At 44.0% G+C, this 26,977-nt stretch overlaps 1 protein-coding gene across 1 annotated transcript in view; it reads right to left on the bottom strand.

The window, feature by feature from the left end:
* dpf1 (double PHD fingers 1) overlaps nt 1-26,977 on the bottom strand; it is a 46,658-nt gene that overhangs the window by 11,020 nt on the left and 8,661 nt on the right. Inside the window, 7 exon segments of the mRNA XM_058633729.1 lie at nt 17,383-17,514; nt 19,024-19,102; nt 19,652-19,741; nt 20,526-20,653; nt 21,998-22,105; nt 23,320-23,480; nt 24,242-24,271. Coding sequence (XP_058489712.1) covers nt 17,383-17,514; nt 19,024-19,102; nt 19,652-19,741; nt 20,526-20,653; nt 21,998-22,105; nt 23,320-23,480; nt 24,242-24,271 — 728 coding nt within the window.

Raw genomic sequence — 26,977 nt, 5'->3', positions numbered from 1 at the left:
ATGGGTTTAAAGAGTATTGATGATGTATCATGTCTGTTTAATAATGAATCATGTTGCTAATTGTTGTAACTGCTGGTTATGATGATGATAGATACAGATGCTATTTATTTTTCTATTTATATTTATATTTGCTAAATCATGACTTTGAGAATATAACATTAGTGCAATGAGTACTTTGTTGAATCATGTGGATTAATGTATTGATTGATGTGTGAAACCATGGTGAATGTTATAAGGAACTTTGGTCCTGTTCTTTTGACCAGGATCTTATAGATGGCGAGCTAAAGGAGCCACGGACTGACAGATTGTCGAATGAGTCGCATCCCTCCTGCCAGGCTGGTAGGGGGCTCTTTGTAGCCCAGTAAAAGACTCTCACCCACTCGCTCAGCCCCTGCCCAACACACGCACACACATCCTTCCCCTACACACTTTCCCACTCATTTCCCCTGGACTCAATTCCCCAACCCAGACGTGGGTTTACATAAACTGTGGGGGGGTAGCTGGGATCATCTTTTTGGTGTTAATAATGAACCAAGCGTATGGGTTTTTGCTTATTTCTGACTCTGACTTTGTTATCTGTTAATGAATCTGAATCGTGAATATCTGAATGTGCATATATGCAAATGATTGAAAAAAGTTAACTTACCGTAATTTCTTTAATTGTCTGCCTTTAGCAGATCGGCCGGTTTACTGTATATAATATCACTTTATTTTTGTGGGTTTTTCATTGCACTTTTTGCTATATAAAAATACATGGTATCATTCAACCAGCAACCTCAGTCTCTGTCTGCTCCCTCCTTTGGTCGTACCTTAGTCTTCTGATCACTAGCCTATTGTTGTATTTTATTGTTACACATTAGCTTCAGTGTTAAATTTGTGTGGCATAGGTGCTACATAATTTGTGGCGAGCTAGCCAGGAGGGAGTACAGAGCTGAGCAAATAACAATAGTAAAGTTGACATTAATTGCAAATATGGACATTTTGGAAACAAAGGGCATAAAAATTCCGAATGCTGTTTTAATTAAACATGTAACCGGTGACCGCACAGACGATGAGGTTGTTGCATTCGTAAGTCGGTACGGCAACCCCTCTAATATCGTGGCTATAACTGAGCCTGGCGTTTTCCAGAACATGATTATTGTCGAATTTGAGTCGGGAAATGCTTTGTGTGAACTGCGGAAAATTTTGCCGTACACGTACAGTTGTGAAAAAGAAAAAGTGACTTATGATATTTTAGAACTCGCTACCATTTGCGCAGATTCTTTTGGGGAGTTAAAAACAAGGGAATACCTGGGCGAATTAAAACAGTTGGCTAAACTCACAGGGCGGGACTACGCTGAGGTTCTGACGGGATTAATGTCTCTACTGGGCCAGTCCATCACCGAGCAAAGCCCCACTCATCCAGACTCCAGAAAGGAGGTGATGCCAACTGTTCCCAGTACAGCTGCACAGTCGTCCAACGCTGCCAGCCCCAACCCGCCTCAAGGTGCTACGGTTATGGTACACAATTCCAGCGATGAGTTGCCACACATTCCTGCCACCTCGAGTGCTCGGGGAGCTGCAGGACCTTCATTCCCCACAATGCCCCTCCCTGATCTAAATCCACCGGGAATACAGCGGTATGTAGTCGAACATATTGTGAAAAGTGATGACCATGCAACTCACCTGTCTGCCCAGAGACTCCGATCATTTTCGGGTCGTGCTCCAAGACCACAGAATGAATCAGACTACGAAGCCTGGCGATCTGGGGTGGACCTCCTGTTGAAAGATCCTGCCGTCTCCGACCTGCAACGCTCCAGGAGAATACTTGAGAGCTTACTGCCACCAGCAGCGGATATGGTAAGGCATCTCACGCCGGACACACCACCCATGGTTTACCTCCAGATTCTCGATTCAGCCTATGGAACAGTCCAGGATGGTGACGAGCTGTACGCCAAATTTATGGAGCTGTTTCAGGACGCTGGTGAAAATCCATCTGCATATTTGCACAGGCTGCAGGTTGCACTAACTTTGGCGGTGAAGAGGGGAGGAGTCCCAGCTACCGAACTGGATCGGCATCTGTTGAACCAATTTTGCCGTGGCTGCTGGGACAACACGCTCATATCGGAGCTCCAGCTCAAACAGCGCAAGTCTCGTCCTCCATCGTTTGCTGAGCTGCTGCTGCTGCTGAGGACGGAAGAGGATCGTGGGGCGGCAAAGGTTCAGCGTATGAAGCAGCACCTCGGCTCAAAAGCCAGAGCCGGGGCGCACGCCCAGTACGCCTCTGCAGCCCCAGAAGAGGATAGAGTGGAAGTGCTGACTACCATCACCCAGCAGCTCACCCAGCAGCTTGCCGACATTCAAAAGCAGCTGGCGGCCCTTACTGCTCAGTCCAACCGAAAGCAGCCTACCCCACTCAATTCCACCCATGTCAGTCGGCTCAGTGAGAGTATGAGGACCACCAAGGCTCCACCCCGTCCCTCTTACAAGACCCCGCCCTCAGGGCCAAAGCCAGGTTATTGTTACAATTGTGGAGAAGATGGACACATACGACCCAATTGTGATAATGATCCGAACCCGTCACTTGTGGCTATGAAGAAAAAACAGTTCGCTGAGAGGCAGAAGAAGTGGTCACGATCAAGTCCTCACAGTGCCTCGTCTTTAAACTAAATCAGGTTCCTGTTGAGGGGCAAACAGGAACTGGGGAGGACCAACAACGTCCCATCATGCAGAAACCAGTGAGGTGCAGAGATCAAGCACAGTTCGCGTCCCCCGAGGTTATGCACCTGCCACGGGGGTTGATCGGGTCCAGATGCACTGGCCAGGTGAGCATAGCTGGCCAAGAGTTTTCATGCTTACTGGATACTGGATCGCAAGTGACAACAATACCCATCTCGACCTACAATCAACACTTCTCACATCAACCTGTCAGGCCATTGTGTGATTTGCTACAAGTGGAGGGTGCTGCTGGGCAAGAAGTACCCTATCTGGGCTACATCGAGGTGACCATTACTTTCCCGAAGGAGTTCATTGGTGCTGATATGGATGTGTGTACCCTGGCACTGGTGGTCCCGGATGTCAGGCCAGGATTTCATGCACAAGTCTTGATTGGAATGAACACATTGGATCTGCTTCATGAGCAGCGTCTGGAAAGTGAGTGTGCCAGCTACAAACCATCCCGGCATGGCTACGGAGCTGTCCTCCAATTGCTGCAGCTGAGACACCAACAGGCCCAAGGGGAGAGCACTGGCGTAGTGAGATTGGCGGGTGCATCTCCACTTGAGGTCCCAGTAGGCTGCACCATGGTCATCAGGGGCTCCGTCCGTGCAAGTTTATCATCAGCTGGCAGGTGTGTCCTTGTGGAACAGCCGTCCACCCCACTGCCTGGAGGTTTGTGTGTAAGGAACTGTCTTGTTTCTCTGCCCAGCCACGCACCTCACCGGATCCCTGTTGTGATCACCAATGAATCCGACCAGAACATCACACTTCAGCCATTGGGCGTCATTGCTGAACTCTCCGGGTCACCTCGGATTTTGACTCAAGGTGTCTCCACTACCCAAGTGCAGAGCCCGGAAGAAAGCAACTTGGAGTTTGATTTTGGAGATTCTCCAATTCCCCCGGATTGGAGGGAGCGGGTCGTATCCAAGCTCAAGCAGATGCCAGGGGTTTTCTCGCACCATGATCTTGACTTTGGGCGTACCGATCGTGTGAAGCATCACATCCACCTCCATGATGGGACCTCATTCAAGCATCGAGCTCGTCCCATTCATCCTCGTGATATTGAGGCAGTTCGTGACCATCTGCGGGACCTGCTGAAGACAGGAGTGATAAGGGAATCTGAATCACCCTTCTCTTCTCCCATCGTGGTCGTACGTAAGAAGAATGGAGATGTGAGGCTGTGCATTGATTACCGCAAGCTTAACCTCCAGACTGTGAAAGACAACTACGCACTACCGAATTTGGAGGAGTCGTTTGCGGCACTGACCGGTTCACGTTGGTTCAGTGTCCTTGACCTCAAATCCGGGTATTACCAAATTGAAATGGCAGAAGCTGACAAACCCAAGACTGCGTTTGTAACTCCACTGGGCTTTTGGGAGTTCAATCGAATGCCGCAAGGCGTAACCAATGCGCCAAGTACATTCCAGCGGCTCATGGAGCGGTGCATGGGTGACTTGCACCTCAAGGAGGTTTTGGTCTTCCTGGATGATTTGATCATCTTTTCAGACACCCTTGAAGAACACGAGAGGCGATTGTTGAGAGTGCTTCACCGGCTCGGAGACTATGGCCTCAAATTGTCCCCGGAAAAGTGCAAGTTCTTTCAAGCGTCGGTGCGTTACCTGGGACATATCGTCTCGGAGCAGGGTGTGGAGACGGATCCGGAGAAAATCAGTGCCCTGAAGTCCTGGCCAGTCCCCCAAAAGCTGAAGGAGTTGAGATCCTTTTTAGGATTTGCAGGATACTACCGCAGATTCATCAAGGGATATGCCGAAATTGCAAAGCCGTTGAACGACCTGACGAGGGGGTATACTCCGACCCGTTCCAAGGGTCGCAAGGGGTCAACCGCCCTGAACCACGATGCTAACCAGCATTTTAATGAGAAATGGACACCAAAGTGCCAGCTTGCGTTCGAAACGTTGATCAACAGACTGACGACATCTCCCGTGCTTGGCTTCGCAAATCCAAAGCAGCCCTACATCTTGCATACCGACGCCAGCACCACAGGTCTGGGAGCAGCACTCTATCAAGAACAAGAGGGACAATTACGTGTCATAGCGTACGCCAGTCGGGGATTGTCTGCCAGTGAGTCTCGATATCCAGCACACAAGCTGGAATTTTTGGCCCTGAAGTGGAGCGTAACAGAAAAATTCCACGACTATCTGTATGGGACAAGTTTTGTCGTCGTAACAGACAACAATCCCCTGACGTACATCTTGTCTTCTGCCAAGCTTGATGCTGCCAGTCATAGGTGGCTTGCTGCATTGTCCACCTTTGATTTTAAACTCCAGTATCGGGCTGGCAGCCAGAACGGAGACGCTGACGCCCTCTCTCGAAGGCCCCATGACCTGCCGGATGAAGACCGCTGTCAAAAAGAATGGGACATGGTCCAGCAGTTCACCCGTGACCATGTGGATGAGACGGTGATTGAGCTTGATCCAGATGTTGTGGCCGCCATTTGTCACAGCTGTCTGGTGAGAGTTTCAAGTCCCCCTGAGAGCGGCGCTTCCTTGGTGGAGTCGTTGAGCATGTCAGTCTCTGTCATTCCTGACTGTTATGCCAGCGAGTCTCCTCAAGGGCTGCCAGTTGTGCCTTCACTGTCCCCGTCTGGCCTCCGGGAGAAGCAGAGAGGGGACCCCAGTCTCAAGGAAGTAATCTCTCACATCGAAACTGGTGAGAGTGTGCCGCCCACCGTACGACAACAACTTCCAGATCTGGGCCTGCTGTTGAGAGAAAGGAATCGCCTTGAACTCCAGGACGATGTTCTGTACAGGAGGAGGCAGGATGGAGACCATCTGTCGTTTCAGCTCGTATTGCCAGAGGAATTGCGTCAAGGAGTTCTCACCAGCCTCCATGACGACATGGGGCATATGGGGGTCGAGAGGACCCTTGACCTGGTGAGATCTCGGTTCTTCTGGCCACGTATGGCTGTAGATGTGGAAAAGAAGATCAAGACTTGTGATCGCTGTGTTCGAAGGAAAGCCCTGCCGGAGCGGGCTGCACCGCTGGTGAACATCAGGACCAGCCGGCCGCTCGAACTGTTGTGCATGGACTACCTGACGCTCGAGGCAGATAAGAGTAACACCAAAGACATCTTGGTCCTCACAGATCATTTCACCAAATACGCCCTGGCTTTTCCAACTGCCAATCAAAAGGCGAAGACGGTTGCTAAATGTCTGTGGGAGAATTTTATCGTGCATTATGGCATCCCGGAGCGTCTGCACACAGATCAAGGCCGCGACTTTGAGTCCCATTTAATTCGAGAACTCTGTGACATCGCCGGCATTCAGAAAACCCGTACCACGCCATATCATCCCCGTGGCAACCCAGTAGAGAGGTTTAATCGGACGCTGCTGAGTATGTTGGGTACGTTGGGACCGGAACAGAAGCAAAGATGGAAGGAGTATGTGAAACCCCTGGTCCATGCTTACAACTGCACCAGAAACGAGGTCACAGGCTACACTCCTTATGAGCTCATGTTTGGTCGCTCTCCGAGATTACCTGTGGACCTCGCTTTTGGCTTGCCAGCGGGGGACAAGTCTGTCCCATCACACTCGAAATATGTGCAGATTCTTCGCTCTCGCCTGGAGGAAAGCTACCAAGTCGCTTCCAAGAATGCAGCAAAGTCAGCAGAACGGAACAAGACTCGTTTTGATCAGAGGGTGAGACCCTCCGCCCTGGAAGAAGGGGATCGAGTGCTTGTCCGGAACGTGAGACTCCGTGGAAAACATAAGCTGGAGGACAAGTGGGAGAGAAACATCTATGTTGTGGTTAACCGTGCTGGCGACCTTCCAGTTTACACAGTGCGACCAGAGACGGATACATCTGGGAAAACTCGAACATTGCACAGGGACCTCCTGCTTCCGTGTGGTTTCCTACCTGACAGTAAAGAGCCAGAACTGCAACCTGTTACATCTGCACACAGACTTCAAACTCGCAGTCTGAAGAAGCCGGTTGTAGACCCAGAGGAGTACCTGAGTGAGGAAGAGGAGGAGGGGAGAATTGCCCATGTTTCAATCCCAGCAACTGTAAAGTTCTGTGTAGATGGAACTCTTCCTGCCCAGCTGTCATCCACCAACTCAGCGTTGGCTGAACCAATGCACTCACCTGCAAGGAACCTGCTGGAGGTCGAGGAGGGTTCTCTAATGACTGGTGCTGTGGATCCACCCTTGCTCAGTGTGGAAGAGGATGTCTCTGGAGCGTCTGAGGAGGAAAATGGAGAGTACTTAACAAAGCCTGAAGAGGTCAGTTCCATTCTTGACACCCTGCCATCAGAGGAAGATGGGGAGCTCGACGGCCCTGTAGAGACATCCCCTGATTCGGTCGTTCAATCACAGCGTGCCTCTGAAATACCCGTCGCTGGTTTAGACTCTGAAGGTGGGGGTGATTTAGATGTTGTCGAACCGGGTCAGTCTATCCGCCGTTCTTCGAGGCAGCGGCAACCGCCCAAGCGTCTGCAGTACACCGGGTTGGGTAATCCGTTAATTTCTGTTGTGCAGACACTTTTTCATAGTTTGGCTGATGCGTACGGTGAATCGTTTGCCAGTCCTGTGTCCCATTCCCCTGCATGTTCACGGGTCCAGGTAGTGTAGCATGCACCGGAGTTGCATGGTTTTAGAGGGGGAGTGTGTAACAGGGGTGATAAATCCCTCACTCACAGGGTATCTGTTTCTCAACTCTCACGGTATTATGTCCAAATCTCGCGGTGACGTCACGGGGTCACGTGGGTCGGCGTGGGTCACGTGGGTCGGCGCAACCAACCGAGGTTTAGTATTGAGCCGCTGCAGTTCAGTCTCAGAGAGGGAGCAGTGGGGAAGCTGCATGAGAGACGAGCTACAGGAGCCCCTTACCGTGTCGCAACTGCCGTGCCGAGACCGCGACGGCCGAACGTATGTGTAGTGCGCAGCGGACGGCCGGTGAGTCAAATTGTTTGTAGCCGTTAGCATTAGCATTAGCCGCTAGCATTAGCCGCGGCCGCCATTCACTTTAATGGAGGTGGCTAGCGCTGTTTAGCAAACAGGCCTGGGTCTTTTCTTTTGTAATGAGAAGCCAAGGGTTCTTTTGAGAATGAATGTAAAGTATATTGCTGTAATGGGTTTAAAGAGTATTGATGATGTATCATGTCTGTTTAATAATGAATCATGTTGCTAATTGTTGTAACTGCTGGTTATGATGATGATAGATACAGATGCTATTTATTTTTCTATTTATATTTATATTTGCTAAATCATGACTTTGAGAATATAACATTAGTGCAATGAGTACTTTGTTGAATCATGTGGATTAATGTATTGATTGATGTGTGAAACCATGGTGAATGTTATAAGGAACTTTGGTCCTGTTCTTTTGACCAGGATCTTATAGATGGCGAGCTAAAGGAGCCACGGACTGACAGATTGTCGAATGAGTCGCATCCCTCCTGCCAGGCTGGTAGGGGGCTCTTTGTAGCCCAGTAAAAGACTCTCACCCACTCGCTCAGCCCCTGCCCAACACACGCACACACATCCTTCCCCTACACACTTTCCCACTCATTTCCCCTGGACTCAATTCCCCAACCCAGACGTGGGTTTACATAAACTGTGGGGGGGTAGCTGGGATCATCTTTTTGGTGTTAATAATGAACCAAGCGTATGGGTTTTTGCTTATTTCTGACTCTGACTTTGTTATCTGTTAATGAATCTGAATCGTGAATATCTGAATGTGCATATATGCAAATGATTGAAAAAAGTTAACTTACCGTAATTTCTTTAATTGTCTGCCTTTAGCAGATCGGCCGGTTTACTGTATATAATATCACTTTATTTTTGTGGGTTTTTCATTGCACTTTTTGCTATATAAAAATACATGGTATCATTCAACCAGCAACCTCAGTCTCTGTCTGCTCCCTCCTTTGGTCGTACCTTAGTCTTCTGATCACTAGCCTATTGTTGTATTTTATTGTTACACATTAGCTTCAGTGTTAAATTTGTGTGGCATAGGTGCTACATACAGTAAAAGGTTGTTTGTACACGTTTGTCTGCCACAGACCAACCTCATCATGTAAGTGAACAAAGTAAACATGCTACAAACATGCTACAAACATACGATCGTGTCTGTTTTTATAGTTATTTCAACATATTAAAGAATGAGGAAATGTCCCACTGCAAGAATAACCAGCTAATAACCAGCCCAGTAAACTCAGAGCGTCAAGAAACCCGCTCTTCTGCAACTAACTCCGCCCAATGCCTGGAAAAAATGCCAAGAAGTGGGCTGTGAGCTGCAGAGCATTAAGGGGGTGTCAGAGGGGGAGGAGTCTGGGACAACAAGCCTCGCACTGATACTCACACCTGGAAGCAACTTTTCATTGACAGTAGTCAAACTGTCAAACTGTCAATCTCCAAACACAAGATAATGAATGACAGCAGAGAGAGAGCTGGGAACGGGACGTCGTCGTTTTCCTAAAGTATCGCAAACATGAGGCCGGTGTTTTCAAAAAATACCATTTCAGGTTCGTAAAACGCTGTCTCCGCGTGGACGGATCGTCTCGGTGTGGACGAATCGTCTCCGCGTGGACGGATCGTTCGTCTCCGCGTGGACGGATCGTCTCCGCGTGGACGGATCGTTCGTCTCCGCGTGGACGGATCGTTCGTCTCCGCGTGGACGGATCGTCTCCGCGTGGACGGATCGTTCGTCTCTGTGTGGACGGATCGTCTCCGCGTGGACGTATCGTCTCCGCGTGGACGGGCCCTCAGAGACGGCAGCACAGATGCAGTCACATCCTCCCCCACCTTCATCTCCCATACTCTTCCTCTCTTGGTCTTGCACTTTCATGCATGCTCATTACTGCAGCTGCTCTCTCTGCCTCTGATTCAATCTCCTCTCACTGCTTCATTGTGCTCCATTTTTTTTCCCCCTTTTCCTTATTTCCTCTCTCAGTCTTTTTTTTCCAATATGGAAATTTGAGCTCTTTTCTGGAATCAATACGTCGTCACTCAGATGTCAGTTCCATCCAAACCTTCATTTATACAAACACACAAACACACAAGTTTCTATTTCCTCGCCTCATGTTCAGTCTGCAGGTTGCACACGTCGCAGTGAACACAACCACATTGCAAAGGAAGGACAGTGGCAGTTTTGGTGCATAATAAACCTTGATCTATTGTTGCTATGTAAATACACCGACTCACACACACATAAAATCCACCCGACTCTGCAGCCTGCAAATATCTGCAGATTTAGCCCAGAAGCCACATACACACCCTGTCAATGAAGAGTTAAAATGCAAATTATTAATCCTGTTTTGTTCCTGGGAGAGAAGCATCTGGGAATGTAGCTGTGAAATCCTGTTTGAATTGTGTCCACACCTGCACATGATGGTGTTTACTGTACATTAGAGTTTCTCTACGTGCTTCTGCTGAGTCATGGACAATAATCACCACGTTACAACGTAACAAGGCATCGTTCGTGTTCTGCTACAGTATGAATGTGGCTGCATTATGTCCGACTTAATAATAATAAGAATAATAATAATGTCAATAATTAACGGTGTATGACATTAATGTAACTGTTGCTCTGCTGATTCACCTTCTGTTGCCTGTGTGTTACATTGATATTTCAGTCACAGAAAGAAAGAAAGAAAAGACTCCAGGAGACGGATAGAGGGTGAGATTTGAGGCTGGGGGAAGGTGGTGGGTGTTTTAGGTGGTGTGTGCGTGTGTGTGTGTGTGTGTGTGTGTGTGTGTGCGTGTGTGTGTGTGCGTGCGTGCGTGTGTGTGTGTGTGTGTGTGTGTGCGTGTGTGTGCGTGTGTGTGTGTGTGCGTGCGTGTGTGTGTGTGTGTGTGTGTGGGCTTATCCAAACATGGCTGACACAACTGAGGAACAACAAAACAAGCAGCCAGCGAGCCACAGCACCACATCTCAACACAGAATACCAAATGAAGCAGACTCATCACCCTGCTTTCACCATTCCAAGTGTCTGGGGGAATCTATATGATGAATCATGAAGAGATTTCTTTTCTGCTTTTCCCCCTCAGTCTGTGAAACTCCCTGCTTCTCGCTCTTTGTCTGTTTTTCTCTCTCTCTCCCATTCTGTATGTTATTTTTAATGAATTCCTCGCTGCGCCCTCTGCTCCTTCAATACTTCAACTTCTTCTCTCTCTCTTCTCTCTCCCTCCCTCTACCCCCCCCCCCCCCAAACCTTCAATGTACATAACAGTGTACTCTTCAGGAGGGAGCCCAGGCGGTATCTATGGCAACGGGATTGCTAGGCAACAGCCATTTCTCCCCTTCTTTCCTGTGCCATGTAGCAGTAGCAGCAGCAAGAGTCGTCCAATTGGAGGAATGTTGGTGTGCAAGAAAAGTTCACAACACATCCAGAAACATGGAAGGCAACTGTCTTTGTCTCCATAGACAGACAGGCAGACAGGCAGGCAGGCAGACAGACAGACAGACAGACAGACAGACAGATATCAGTCTCAACTCTGAAAAAGCCCTTTAAAGTTTTGAGGTGTAACAGGATTGTTATGAGGAGGCCTTTGAATTACACCAAAATCCCTTTTTGTGTTTTTATTAATATGTTGTGTAATATCATCTCCATACTATGGAAGCCCATTTCCGCCAATGTGATGGAAAAAAAAGACTTAGTATCTCAAAATAATGACTTAGTATCTCAAAAATATGACTTAGCATCATTATTTTGAGATGCTATCTCATTATTTTGAGATACTAAGTCATTATTTTGAGATGCTAAGTCATTATTTTGAGATGCTATCTCATTATTTTGAGATACTAAGTCATTTTTTTGAGATACTAAGTCATTATTTTGAGATGCTAAGTCAATATTTTGAGATGCTATCTCATTATTTTGAGATGCTAAGTCATTATTTTGCGATACTAAGTCATTATTTTGAGACGCTATCTCATTATTTTGAGATACTAAGTCATTATTTTGAGATACTAAGTCATTATTTTGAGATGCTATCTCATTATTTTGAGATACTATGTCATTATTTTGAGATACTAAGTCATTATTTTGAGATGCTAAGTCATTATTTTGCAATACTAAGTCATTTTTTTGAGATGCTAAGTCATTATTTTGAGATGTTAAGTCATTATTTTGAGATACTAAGTCATTTTTTTGAGATGCTAAGTCGTTATTTTGAGATGCTAAGTCATTATTTTGCGATACTAAGTCATTTTTTTGAGATGCTAAGTCATTATTTTGAGATGTTAAGTCATTATTTTGAGATACTAAGTCATTTTTTTGAGATGCTAAGTCATTATTTTGCGATACTAAGTCATTTTTTTGAGATGCTAAGTCATTATTTTGAGATGTTAAGTCATTATTTTGAGATACTAAGTCATTTTTTTGAGATGCTAAGTCATTATTTTGAGATGCTAAGTCATTATTTTGCGATACTAAGTCATTTTTTTGAGATGCTAAGTCATTATTTTGAGATGCTAAGTCATTATTTTGCGATACTAAGTCATTTTTTTGAGATGCTAAGTCATTATTATATATTTATTTTGACTAAGTGCGTAGGTATGAGAGTGCGCATGCTCGCTCCAGCCAGAATCGCTTCAACATGGAGGTGAGTGTTTTTCCCGCCGCTCGGTGAGCTAACTTTTGTAAAGTGTCTCGTTTTGTTGTAAACATCTTTAAACTGTCCTAGTTAGGTTTGGTGAGTCGCGTGGCGAGCATTGTGTGCGCGTGAGAGTTTGGGTCGGCAAGGAACGTGAATGTGGCGAGCTGTTGGCTTCAAACTAGCAGCGAACGCTAGCTGCGCGCGCGTGCGTACGTGTGCACGTGGATAAGAGAGTTTGTCCTGCACGCGTCTGATGGAATCTGTGATGAGATGGCAGCAGATGTTTTTGTGGAATAATACAGGTGTGGAGATGCACTTTCATTATAATTCATGTGTTTAATGGATTGGTTTATTGAAATGTGGATGAGTTACGAGCTAAAAGAAATGTTAAGAACTCATATTAATGTTTTTGATATTATTTTAATTGATTAATTAGCCAGAATCGTTTCAACATGGCTGGAGATGGAATCTGTGATGAGATGGCAGCAGATGAATGAGTGCATGTGGTTTTTTGGAATAATACAGACTGAGAAACCCAAGAATTGCATCCTGGTCTTCATATCAGAGAAAATCTCAGACCGGTTACTGACGACTGGCCAGGCTAACTTAACCCAAACATTGACTCATCAGGGACAAGAATTTCTGACCCCTGGAGATCTGTCCAGGGTGTGACCCCGCCTGGCACAGCTCCCCGCGACCCTCATGTGGAGGATAAAGCGGTAGAAGATGGTTGGATGGATGGTTGGATTGATGGATGGATGGATGGATGGATGGTTGGATGGGTTCTGACTGAAGGGAAAACAACAGCCTCATGTGGCAATTATATAAGTCATACCTAAAAAAGTAAGGGCAAATTAGACTGTCCAAACTACAGGCCAATTAATGTTCTTAATTTAGATTATAAAATATTTACTACAATTATTGTGAAAAGAATTGAAAAATTGGACCCAGGTGAATGAATATAAACCAAATGGGGCATCAGATGCAAATTTCTATTCAGTGCTATGGACCCAGTAATAACGAGGTCCTACATAATAAACCATCGGCTAGATTCAAAATGAATGAGGAGCTCATGGACTTTGTGCTGCAGAGATTTTGTCTCCTCTCTCCTGTAAATGTGTGTGTGCATGGTCGTGGTCAGAGTTTGTTTTTTAGAAATCCTAAACTTTGCGTAGAAAGTGTCGTACGCCTTCTTTTGTGCATACGCAAGCTTAAAGGATGAATGAGGCCCCAGGTTTTGGTCTCCATGAGGACTACAGGTCTTGACAAGGTCAGTGTGTATGCCAGAAAAGGTTCTAAAGCGGTTACACACACACACACACACACACACACACACACACACTCACTGTGTCCCTGCTGCTCCAGACTGTGAAGCGTCTGTCCGTCCAGAAAAAGTGTCCTCTGAATCTGAGTTGTGATTTGAGAGTGGGATTTAATGACATCTGTGCTCCCCCTCCCCGTCTTCACATCCCCCACGACTTCCCTCACCCCCTCTGTGTTGCTTTATTTCTCCTTCAGTCATTGTGTCCTACTTGGAGTCTATTTATTTCATTATACTCTAGATCACTGGTTTACTCACAAAACCAATGTTCATGGTCAAGCTCTAAAGTAAACATCCCTTTATTCAGCCTCCTCTTCCTCATCTCCTCTTCCACCATCACATCATTGTGAAAACACAACCCCCACATGTCCACCCTCCACCCCTAAAGAATTCAACCAAATAAACTAAAACAAAAATAATCCAAAGCTGGAAGATTGGTAAAGAAAAGGAAGGAGGAGACAGAACAGGAGAGGAGAGGACTGTTCAGGTCAGGATGCAAGAAAAAGAGCAGATGGGGAAGATAGACGAAGAGGAAGAGCAGGATGGAAAATCTCATCTCCTGGCGGAATAATCTACCATTTATCACGGTGATGAAAAAGTGGGGAGTGAGAATGGAGTTGGACGAGGTTCAGAAAAGACAGAGTTTGAGTTTTTCTGCTGCGTTTTCCTCGAGTCGAGAGTCGAGCGTCGAAACAGGTTCTACAGCAAGAATATAGCATGAATTATGCAGGGATGCTCATTTAGGGGGAGCCATATTAATAATATTACATATGTAGTAATATACAGGAGGGCGGAGGCTGGCGGAGGCTGGTGGACGCTGGTGGAGGCTGGTGGAGGCTCCATGACACTCAGCAGATTGGGGAAAGTTACAACGGTTCAAACACACACACACACACACGCACACACACACAGACACACACACACACTGCCTTAGAAAATGCAATCTTCTCTGCTGAAATGAAAAAGGAAGCTTAGCTGCCATGGTTGGTGTGTGTGTGTCTGTGTGTGTGTGTGTGTCTGTGTGTGTGTGTGTGTGTGTTATTACTGACTGTTTGGGAGGGAGTGAAGGGGGATATTAAATGATTCAAATGCTCTCTCTCTCTCCTCAGACTGCAGCATGGACACACACACACACACACACACACACACACACCCCTGCAGAGCGTGAACGTGTGTGTGTGCAGACACATATATAAACACACACAGGTTTGCACAGCTATCCTTCTAAGGACTCTTCATTGACTTGCAGAGCAGGCGTCGGACTCTAACGTTAACCCAACACGACTGAAATCTTAGTGCCACACTTAACCAGTCCCACCAGGTTCTGCCTCATTAGGACCAGGTTTTCCATGAGTCTCCATGAGAACGAATGGTCCTGACAAATGTCCTAAAGAGGTAACAAATACAAGAAGAGCCACACACATGCATACACTGAGCCAGGCTGTTCTGTCAGACAGGCCAATTTAAAAATCCACACTGCCAATTAAGAGAGAGGCAGTATAGTTCCAGTCTGGACACTTTTGTACAGTACACACCAGTAATGTGCTTTAGTTCATTTATCTGTTTTATTCACAGCTAATTGATTGTTTTAAAACCGAGAGGAACAAAGAACTGGGATGAAATCATTTGTCTTGCACAGCGATTTCTCTTGGTTTTACGTGTGAACGATGAAAACCACTTTCCTCACAGTTACTGACCAAACCTGCACAGGAAACAAGGGAAACATGGAGCTGTTAGGAAACTGAACGGTCATTTTGTTTTTCTGAGGATTATATTAACATGACCTGTTCATAGAATCATGAATATTGACTTTACCTTGTGTTCACTGTTATTTCTCTGTATATTAACTCTATATCATTGATAGATTTAGATCATCATATCCTGATAAAGTATCTTTCATTATAGGAGAATATTCTGTTTCTACCGGCTGTGGTTATCAAGGCTCAGCTGGTATAATGTTCACATTAAAGGCTAAATCCCTCTCTTCTCAAGCTAACTCTGCCCAATGCTGGTTTTGATAAATGCCAAGAAGTGGGCTGAGAACTGAGTGAGGGAGAGGAGGAGGGAGGAAGGTTGGGGAGCAGTACAGTGGGTGTTGCAGCTCCTGCGTTTATAAAAGGGGGAGGAGTCTGCGACAACAAGCCGTGTGCTGGTCGGTCAAGAATGTGATGAAACAGTGACGTACGGTAAAATGTGCGATTAATCGCAAGTTAACTATGACATTAATGCGATTAATCGCGATTAAATATTTGAATCATTTGACGGCACTAATAATTAGGAATGAACACAAAGTAAAACTCAAACTTGGACATACTGGAGCTTGCAATGTACCACATTTCACTGTAATGGATGATCTACGTAACAGTCAGGGTCCAAAGCTGGAGGCATTAAGCAAAACCAAGGGTTTATATTATAATAACTACTATATACACTTTATATATGATAACATTATGATATTATGGAGCGTTCTTATTTGGCTGATAGAAGCTTCTGTGTTAAATGTTAAGTTAAGTGATTCTTAGTCCTCTAAGGCGCCTGTCCCCTGTGGAGTGCCGCAGGGCTCAATCCTTGGGCCCCTACTGTTCTGATTGTTTCTGCTTCCCCTGGGATCTGTTTTTTCATTTTTATGCAGACGATTTTCAAATGTAAGTTCCCCTGAAGCGTAACATGCCTCAGTGACATCACAGCATGGATGGCTTTACATTTTCAAAGTTTTAATGAAAAGAAAACTGAGGTTATACTGTTTGGCACAGGCTACCATCCTACCAGTCCTGGGTCCTTTAAAAACCTGGGGCAATATTAGACTCTGATCAGCAGATTAGCTTCTTTCAATTGAGGCAAATAGCCAAAGATAAATCAATTCTGCCAAGACAGGACCTTAAAAGCTGGATTATTGTAACGCTCTTTATGTTGGGATTAGCCAGACTTCCATTGCTCGCCTTCAATTTGTTCAGAATGCTGCCGCACACCTTTTGACAAGAACTCACCGACATGAACCTATCTCTAGATATTTAAATTTGAAAATGTTCACGTGTACATGAACTCTGACCGAGTCTGGGTCAAAGGTCAGTATTGTGCGCATGACAAAGATGAGGAGCTGGATGCAGTTGCTGCCCCAAAAAACATGGCTGAAAAAAAGAATGGAAACTTTCACAGTGAATGAGAAGAAGAGTTATTTGGTGAAACTCTGGTTTTCAGACGGGGAGGTTTTCAAAGATGATAATTGTGTGTATAAAGATGAAGAGAATGGAAGCGATGTCAGCTCCACTCTCTCCGATGTCCAACTGGGAGCAGGTATGATGGTTAGAAGTGTCTGCTATGGAACTTGACTGAGCAGCTGGACCAGGAAGTGCAGTTGGTTTAGTATCCAGTGTGAGTCCGTGGACTCTTGTGGACTCTTGAGTCTGTTGATCTTCACCCGAATGGTGTTTGATGATTTATTCACAGGAGAAGAAGAAGATTTTGTCCAGTTGTTCCACCCATCACCAACGTGATGACCAATGCAATACTTTGGAAAACCAATGATGTCATAACCCCACCTCTCTCTTGTGCCAGTACTCACGTTGTCAGTGGATATTGAACACAAATCATTTTTTAAACTCTTTGTTATTGTCTCTAATCATCATGTCATAAACTCTCCAGCTGATGTGAATATGAAGCAAATAAGTTTATCTGTGATCTATTCATGTGTGAGTAAGAGGTTTGTGCATGAACACAGTGTCACACTGGACTGGGATTGAAGGACCTGTTTTAAAGGCTAATATTTTACGTATAGACCCTTTAATATTCAGACCGCACACTCACGCTTGTGGTTGTTCTTGCGCTGGAAGGGTAGTGTGTGTCGCTCCGAGTCTTCCTCCCCCTCCTCATCTGCCAGGTGGGTGTGAGTGTAATGGTAACTCAGCCCCGGGCGGTTCTTATAGCGCTTTCCACAGACTGAAACACACAAACATGTGTTACACACGACATGTACGGTGTGTTACACACAAACACGTACAGTGTGTTACACACAAACATGTACGGTGTGTTACACACAAACACGTACAGTGTGTTACACACAAACATGTACGGTGTGTTACACACAAACACGTACTGTGTGTTACACACGACATGTACGGTGTGTTACACACAAACATGTGTTACACACAAACACGTACAGTGTGTTACACACATACACATGTACAGTGTGTTACACACAAACATGTACGGTGTGTTACACACAAACATGTGTTACACACAAACACGTACAGTGTGTTACACACATACACATGTACAGTGTGTTACACACAAACATGTACGGTGTGTTACACACAAACACGTACGTTGTGTTACACACATACACATGTACAGTGTGTTACACACAAACATGTACGGTGTGTTACACACAAACATGTGTTACACACAAACACGTACGATGTGTTACACACAAACACGTACGGTGTGTTACACACATACACATGTACAGTGTGTTACACACAAACATGTACGGTGTGTTACACACAAACACGTACGGTGTGTTACACACATACACATGTACAGTGTGTTACACACAAACATGTACGGTGTGTTACACACAAACACGTACGTGTGTTACACACAAACACGTACAGTGTGTTACACACATACACATGTACGGTGTGTTACACACAAACACGTACGGTGTGTTACACACAAACACGTACGGTGTGTTACACACATACACATGTACAGTGTGTTACACACAAACACGTACGGTGTGTTACACACATACACATGTACAGTGTGTTACACACAAACACGTACGGTGTGTTACACACAAACATGTACGATGTGTTACACACAAACACGTACAGTGTGTTACACACATACACATGTACAGTGTGTTACACACAAACATGTACGGTGTGTTACACACATACATGTACGGTGTGTTACACACATACACATGTACGGTGTGTTACACACATACACATGTACGGTGTGTTACACACATACACATGTACGGTGTGTTACACACAAACACGTACAGTGTGTTACACACATACACATGTACGGTGTGTTACACACAAACACGTACGGTGTGTTACACACAAACACGTACGGTGTGTTACACACATACACATGTACAGTGTGTTACACACAAACACGTACGGTGTGTTACACACATACACATGTACAGTGTGTTACACACAAACACGTACGGTGTGTTACACACAAACATGTACGATGTGTTACACACAAACACGTACAGTGTGTTACACACATACACATGTACAGTGTGTTACACACAAACATGTACGGTGTGTTACACACATACATGTACGGTGTGTTACACACATACACATGTACGGTGTGTTACACACAAACACGTACGGTGTGTTACACACATACACATGTACGATGTGTTACACACGACGTGTTTCTGCACATGCAGGTCATTCAATATAAAGTCACATATGAACTCACTGTCACAGACGTAAGGCTTGTCTCTGTCTTCAATGGCAGGCAACTCTTGTCTCTTCCTCATGCCCCCGACACCGTAGGCCTGTACACACACACACACACACACACACACACACACACATAAGCAGGTCATGACTAACTCTAACCATAACCTCACCGTAGCGTTAAACCTAACCAGCAACTCTGAAATGAGGTTCTGCATCAGGTCTCCATGAGGAAAACTGGTCCTGACAAAATGAGTATTTATGGCAGAAAAGGTCCTGAATAGTTACAACAAATACACACACACACACACACACACGCACACGCACACGCACACACACACACACGCACACACACACACACAGACACACACATTTGCATTCTAATCATCTGCTCTCAGTGTAAAATTGCACTTCCAGCAGGAGGGGGCTGATGACACCGAGCAGGGGAGCAACAGCTCCAATTAGCAAAGCTGGTGTCTGATTGTGTGTGTGTGTGTGTGTGTGTGTGTGTGATTCTTTTCAGTATACATTGTTAACAATTGATTATCCTCCAATAGAATGGAAAGAAAAAAACCTGTGTGATTTAATAAAAGTTGCTTTTATGAAAGTCCCATTGTTAAATGGAAAAACAAAGGTCCATGTCTCACCCGTGTTTTGGTGCGGTTCTTTCTCTTAGGAACATCTTCTTCCAGCTCATCCACCTCCAGCTCATGAGGGAAGTCCCCGACAAGCAGCTTCTGTAGGTGAGACAGTTCCCATGAAGCCACCAGTGGTCATGATGTTGCACGTTGTCTTGCTGAGTTTGAGGGTGTTTGCTTCATTATACAGTCATTAAGACACAAAATATATCCAAACTTTTACTGAAATAAATAACTTGATTTACAGAGGGTCACAATAGTATGACACTTTGAAAATGAAGAAGGACAAAATCAAGGAATGAAGGCCAGTATTTTCATTATTTAACTTACTTATCCTTGACCTATATGTCCCCAAAACACTCGATCCTACATGTACCATAGAGAGGCAACCCTCCTCTCTGCCCTTGATGTTCAGACCCAGGCAGTTTTTCACATGTCATCTGTGATGACATAACTGATATTTACAATCTAAATAATATTCAATCACTAGTTGCTGTCACATTTAAGCCCATTTAAGCTCCTCCACATCCCTTTTGCTGTCCAGTGTACACTCGTATTTTTGAAAATGTGAAAATAAATCAGATCAGAGCAAAGTCATTGAAGGACAAATATACTTTTTATGTGGGACAATGTGGGACACCAGTTACCAGTGCTGAGGTCGTCCAAAATGTTCATCAGATTGTCTAAATAAGTTTAAAAATAAACCCCTGATAGACTGAACTGCATGTTACCAGTGCTTTATAACAGGCCTTTAAAACACCGCTTTCTTTCAAAGATGACGTATAGAGAATAATAGAGAATAATAAAAAGCACGTATTTAACACCAAGCAGAGGGAAACAAAACACAGAAAGAAAAATGAAGTTGACAGACGGAAAGTCTTACCTGACATTCACTCATGGGCTCTTCTTCCTTGGTTTCTACCTTCTTGTCTAAGGTTTCTCCAGCAAGCAGTGACTCCAGCACGGGGCCGTCAGGTATTCCCCCCTCTTTCTTTAGAGAAGCCTCGTAGTCTGTGACAGTCAGAAAACACACATTCATCTGAGCTGTCACAGTACCGAGGAAACGTGGACGTACAAGGACTTCAGCATAAATGTCATGTGACTGAGCCGCCCTTGAAAAGGTCTTATTTATATATTTAGGTTAATGCTTAGATAGAAAAGAGTGTTCACTGGTGATGAACCTCTTAGCTTTTAAAATAACTAAATGTGCAGATGATCCAGCAGAAGTGTGATAATGGCACGAGCGTGAGGGTTTGATGGACAACATCCAAAACTCAGGAGGCAGAATCCAATATAAATTCAAAGTGAATTAAAAGTGATCGCTGTCCTGAACTGATACTGTGATCAATAATAACTTATTGGACAGAAGTAATTCAACCAATGCTGCAGAACATCAAATAATATAAACAAGCCTGGAACAGGAACTTGCACTAATCCACAGATATGGACATAAACTGACACAAGTCTTTTTATAAATCATTTAACATAAGCTAGTTTATTTTAGTTATATGTGGCGTTTAAAACGAGTGGATTTGAATGAATTAATATGAATTAATAGAGGAGATGAATGATTATGAGTTCTTTTTGTCCATGTTATTCTTGAGAGTATGCATGTGTGTGTGTGTGTGTCTTGTGTACACATATTTTTGGTTGTTTTTGCCTGTTGTTAATAAAATAGCTCCAAATATGACAGATGTATAAATGATATGCGTGTTTTAGTTAGTTCTGGGTCAACACACGTAACATCTACAGTAAATATCAGCATCAAATCTCACATAGTGTCTTATGTAGTGCCCTGTGGTCCACCTTGTCCTTTAATAATATGCTTTATAAATAAAATTGGATTACATTTTTTGGGGATATAAATATTTACTGGAATTTGAGATCTTGTGCACTGTGAAAGAATGTTACGTCAAAGCTGATAAGAATGTGTTATATGTGGATTACAGTTGAACATCAGTGTCATGTTTACAGATGTTACAATTATCCATTCCAGTTAGTTTAGTGACCATCATTTGATTGGAATTGCTAAAAGACTAAAGAAATATTAAAGTGGATGCTAAATAACATCATTGAGAATAATGATTATGTTGATATAACAAACATTGACTGTACTTAAATCTCTTGAGAAGACATCGGTCCAGTCCACTTAAGCTCCACGGCTTAATCAAGAACTTAAGAGACCTTTAATCAGGTACAATGTGGTAACAAGGGTCTGTTTCATTCTATTTTATATATTAATGAGATTTGTTAAGTGTTGTCAGTTTTAGGGTTTTTGTGTAAATGTCCAGTATTCACAGATCCAACCACGTCAGTGGTGCTGTTCATGCTAATGCTATTCCATCCGCTCCTTACCAATTTTGAACTCAATGGGTACGAGCCGCGGATCCTCCAGGATGTTTAGCCGCCTCTTCTTGCGCCAGCAGCGAGCAGGGTATGTGTACAACTGCCCCGGTGCATGTCCTGAAACACAGAGAATTACCCATAAAGATGGATTATCAGTGTGTCATGTGCATGAATGCAGCTTATGTTGATATTTGTCATGAAGAAATCAGACTCAACGTTCAACTCACTGGTGCTTTAACACATGCTAGCTTAGTCAATTAGCATGCTAACATTTAGTAGCAAGTTGGCTACAACTAAGCCTGATGACATTAGCTTTGTAGCATTAGGTCATAAAAAATGTCCTCAAAGAAAATCTTTATCAATGTGATGCTTTTTTCAGCATAAATTCTGTTGTTAGGACGTCTGCTGTCCACATGACCCTCACATTACACGTCTTCATTTAAAAAGCTGCATTTAGTTTAGAATTCTGTGGTGCACTCACTCTCTCACACTCACTCCTCACACTCACTCTCTCACACTCACTCTCTCACACTCACTCCTCACACTCACTCCTCACACTCACTCTCTCACACTCACTCTCTCACACTCACTCTCTCACACATCTTTGAGTCTTGTTCTGTCAGAGAGCTGCATGATGTTGTCTATGTATAGTCTTGAGATAATGTATGTTATGATTTGGAACTATACAAATACAATTTAATTTAATTTAATTTAATTTAATTTAATTTAATTTAATTTAATTTAATTTAATTAAATTAAATTAAATTAAATTAATTTAATTTAATTTAATTTAAATTTTAAACCACTTCACTCAGAAATGAGGCTCTACCTCATTAGGACCAGGTTTTCGTCTGCATGAGGACTACTGGTCTTGACAAAGTCAATGTTTATGCCAGAAAAAAAATCCTAAACAAATACACACACACACACACACACACACACACTGAGACACAGACACAGACAGTGCATTCTCTCAGGAATAGTCAGTGCCAGCGATGCATCATTGCCCTGCAGGAGCGTCTGATTCACTGCCAAAACACACTGATGATGGTACTGAGAAAAAGTGACGAGAAAACACTTAAACAAAAGAAGGTAGGAGATCTAAAGAAGGAGCAGGAAATGATGAAGGAAGGAAGGAAGGAAGGACACATGACTGGAGAGAACAATGTATGTAGCACAACAGCTGGCAAACACAATACTAACACCACACAGACTTGGGCATTGGAGGATTACAACTGCTTTACCCACACACACAGTTTCATCTGCCCAGGTATCACACACACACACACACACACGTGCACACACACACACACACATGTACACGCACACACCTGGTCCACGGTGGTTCTTCTCCATCCAGATGTAACAGTTGCTCTGGGCCACCCCAGTCTGGGAGTCCAGGAATGGAAGACGCATGGAGCGCTCGGCACACAGACGGGCATTGTAGCTGCGACAGTGTTCGATAGCCTCCTTGTAAAACTCCTCACCAAGACTGAGGGAGGAGAAAGAGGGGAGGAGGAGGAGGAGGGAGTGAAGGGGTCAAAGGTGAAGGAGAAGGAGGGAATAAAGTGTCAGCAAGGAAGCAAAACTACTGTGTGTGTATGTGCATGTGAGTGCGATACAGTCATTTCAGACGTTAAGAACACACTTGAAAGACTTCCTGCTCCAACTGTGTAACAAATATCATCTGCAGCATGACTCAGCATGACTCAGCTGAAATCATGTCGCTGATACGTTCACAGTCTGTCCGCAGTGAAGCACGGAATATGTAGGATTTCGGGATTTTATCGGATTTGACATTTTTGTCTGTCCGATATCCGACCAGACCGATACTGATACTGATACTTAGTATTTTATATATCATATCGGCTCATCCCTAATCCTAATGAGGCAGAAGCTCATTTCTGAGGCTATGATTAAAGTCAGGATTAACATTAGGATTATTGTGATATCAGTGAATATATCGAAGTTAACAGATAAGGTTTTGTTATGGCTGCTCAAATGAATTCATGTTAATGTGGTGTCAGGAACAGGAATAGCTGTGTGCAAGTGTGTGTGTGTGTGTGTGTGTGTCTACACTTACCATCACACACACACCTCACAGCTTATTGACAGGACAATGAAGTGTGTGTAATGTATTTCCTCACCTGTTCAAGTGTGAGTTTAATTAACATTCAGTGTAATATTCTTCTTTGTTCCTCCCTCCCTACTTTCACTCTCTCCCTCCCTCCCATCTCTCATCCTCCCTCTTACCTGTTCTTGATGACTGCACCTCCAGATTGCCTGTAGGGAGAAAAAGAAGGAGAAAAAAATCAAGCAGTCGAGTGGTGAGTCACTCCTCCACCTCACCTATCGGTTTGTTTGGCTTCTCATTTCTTTTACATCGTTCCTTCGCTCTCTCTCCCGCACCTTCGGTTTTGTCTGAACACGATCCAGTTCTTTTGCGGCATATTTAACTGCCACACCTTCAGATTTGCATCGTTCTCCCCAATTCTGTCTATCTTTGTCTTTCTGTGGTGAATCACTCCAGTCTGGCTTCTTCCTTCATCAAGGTCACTTTGCTGCACACTACACACAAAAGTGTAGCTCAGCATGCACACGGTTACAGAGCAGCACCAACTGCAACCTCAGAGGAAAAATGGTGCAGCTGCTGAAAACTACGTGTTGGATTTGTTTGTGTATCCTTGGAAAACATGTCACTGATTTGATGATGGAATGAACACCTGGAGTAGATGTGGACTTCATCAAGATTCAGCTATAAGTGCTCAGTGAATCAGGTGCTGCTGTTTCGTCCCTGCAAACCTCACACTGGATCACGAGCGGCACTGAACTCAATGAGACTCAGTTTTTCTCAGTCGCTTTGGTGCTTTTGTCAGATCAGAAGGAAAATTCTTATAAGAATGAGTTCAACCTCCACAACATTTAGTCATCTGTGCACATCATAGTAGACATTTCTCCTTCCTCTGAACAAATGACCAATGCTTTTGAATTCTCTACTGTCTTTAACATTATCATTTGCTTATGTCATGTCAGTCAAAATGAACTATACTTATGGATGCTGAATAGTCAATAAAACTAATAGTCTTCATTTCATTACTTCAAATTCTGTCAAGCACATTTTATACCTTTCTTTACCGTTTTTTCCTGGAAACGTCTCCTAAATTGAACAATTGCTCTCAGGTGAACTTCAGCTTTCACTCACGAGGAGGTTTGTGAAGTATTAGTTGTAACCAATGATGAGTCACTTGTTCACTGTCACTCAGGGATGAATCCCATCAACCCTCACTTGGCAAGCGTGTATGAACCGAGCACGACATAGTGTGAACCATTTCTACAATTCTGTGACACAGAAATGGAAGGTCAGCATCGTGGAAGAGGGGTGAGGATGCAGGGAGGAAGGGGAAGAGGGAGAGGAGGCCAAATACGTATGCAGATTCCTAATGAAATTAGGGCTACAGTTGTGGACCATGTTGTCAATCACGGCCTCACAATGGCTGAGGCTGGTCGGAGGGTGCAACCAAATGTTCGAAGAACCACTGTGAATTCAATCATTCAAACATTTGGTAGGGAGCACAGGGCTGAAGGCTGACTTGAGACTTGATGGTTAAGACTTAAGACTTGATGGTTAAGACTTGAGACTTGAAGATTAAGACTTGAGACTTGAAGATTAAGACTTGAAACTTGAAGGTTAAGACTTGTGACTTGAAGGTTAAGACTGAGACTTGAAGGCTAAGACTTGAGACTTGAAGGCTAAGACTTGAGACTTGAAGATTAAGATTTGAGACTTGAAGGCTAAGACTTGAGACTTGAAGGTTAAGACTTGTGACTTGAAGGTTAAGACTGTAACTTAAAGGTTAAGACTTTGACTTGAAGGTTAAGACTTTGACTTGAAGGTTAAGACTTGTGACTTGAAGGTTAAGACTTGTGACTTGAAGGTTAAGACTGTGACTTGAAGGTTAAGACTTGTGACTTGAAGGTTAAGACTTGAGACTTGCTTGTGACTTGCATATGGGTGACTTACTGCCATATCTAATGTCTAACAAGTGTAGCTGATTATGTGTTTAAATGGTAAATGGTCTGTTTTTATATAGCATTTTCCTAGTCTTGATGACCACTCAAACCTGGTTTACAGAAGTTTTTCCATTCACCCATTCACACCCATTCACTTACACTTTGGAGCCACTGTTGACCAAAAATCCAACATACTGTTAATCCCCATGGGGAAATGTGGTGTGTAACATTTGCTTATAACACTATAAAAATAACATTAAGAAAACACAATCATGGCATCAGATAATAAAATATATGACAGTAAATACGTTTAACTGAATAGTATGTGTAAATGTAAAGTATAAATACAAAAAAGTGCTGAAGTGACTTGAAACTGCAAGGGTTTGAAATGTAATTAAGAATTGGAATGAAGGAATATTTTGAATTAGATGGCTGATAATTAAAATAATAAAAACAACTTTCCTTGTGTTTTGTCCCTCCCCTGCTGAATGTGCATGTGTGTGAGTGGCAGGTAAACCATGGGGGTGTGGCTGACACTTGCACACCTGAGACTCTTTCACAATCAACTTCTACAACATACAGTATATAACCCAGTGTGTCAGTTAACCTTAGTGCTATACTAGCTACGGCCTTACTTGTCTTTTTGGTTTTGACATTTGTGTCAGCCTCTGACTCTGCTGCTCCTTCAACGTTGGATTCATTTACAGACTGATCTGAAATCTTTGAGGGAGAGGATGTGACTGCTTCTAAATGTGTTGTAAGATGATCTTAGAAACTGCACTTGTCTCATAATTGGTATCATACTTGTATGATGTTGTGTTTCATTCATTGTTGTGTAGGATTGGTGTATAGACGAAAGTCGTTAGTGTGTTTCCGTCACTGTCTGTTGTCCAGCTCTGTTCTGGTTACGGTCACTTGTCCAAACCTGTGCCTGCTGCAGCTGAGACGTCTGGATATTCATTCAAATTGTAGAACTAC

The sequence above is a fragment of the Solea solea genome, chromosome 7, assembly GCF_958295425.1.
Source record: "Solea solea chromosome 7, fSolSol10.1, whole genome shotgun sequence".
Taxonomy (NCBI): domain Eukaryota; kingdom Metazoa; phylum Chordata; class Actinopteri; order Pleuronectiformes; family Soleidae; genus Solea; species Solea solea.
Note: the sequence above shows the minus strand (reverse complement) of the source record. Positions and strands in the feature narration are given on the sequence as shown.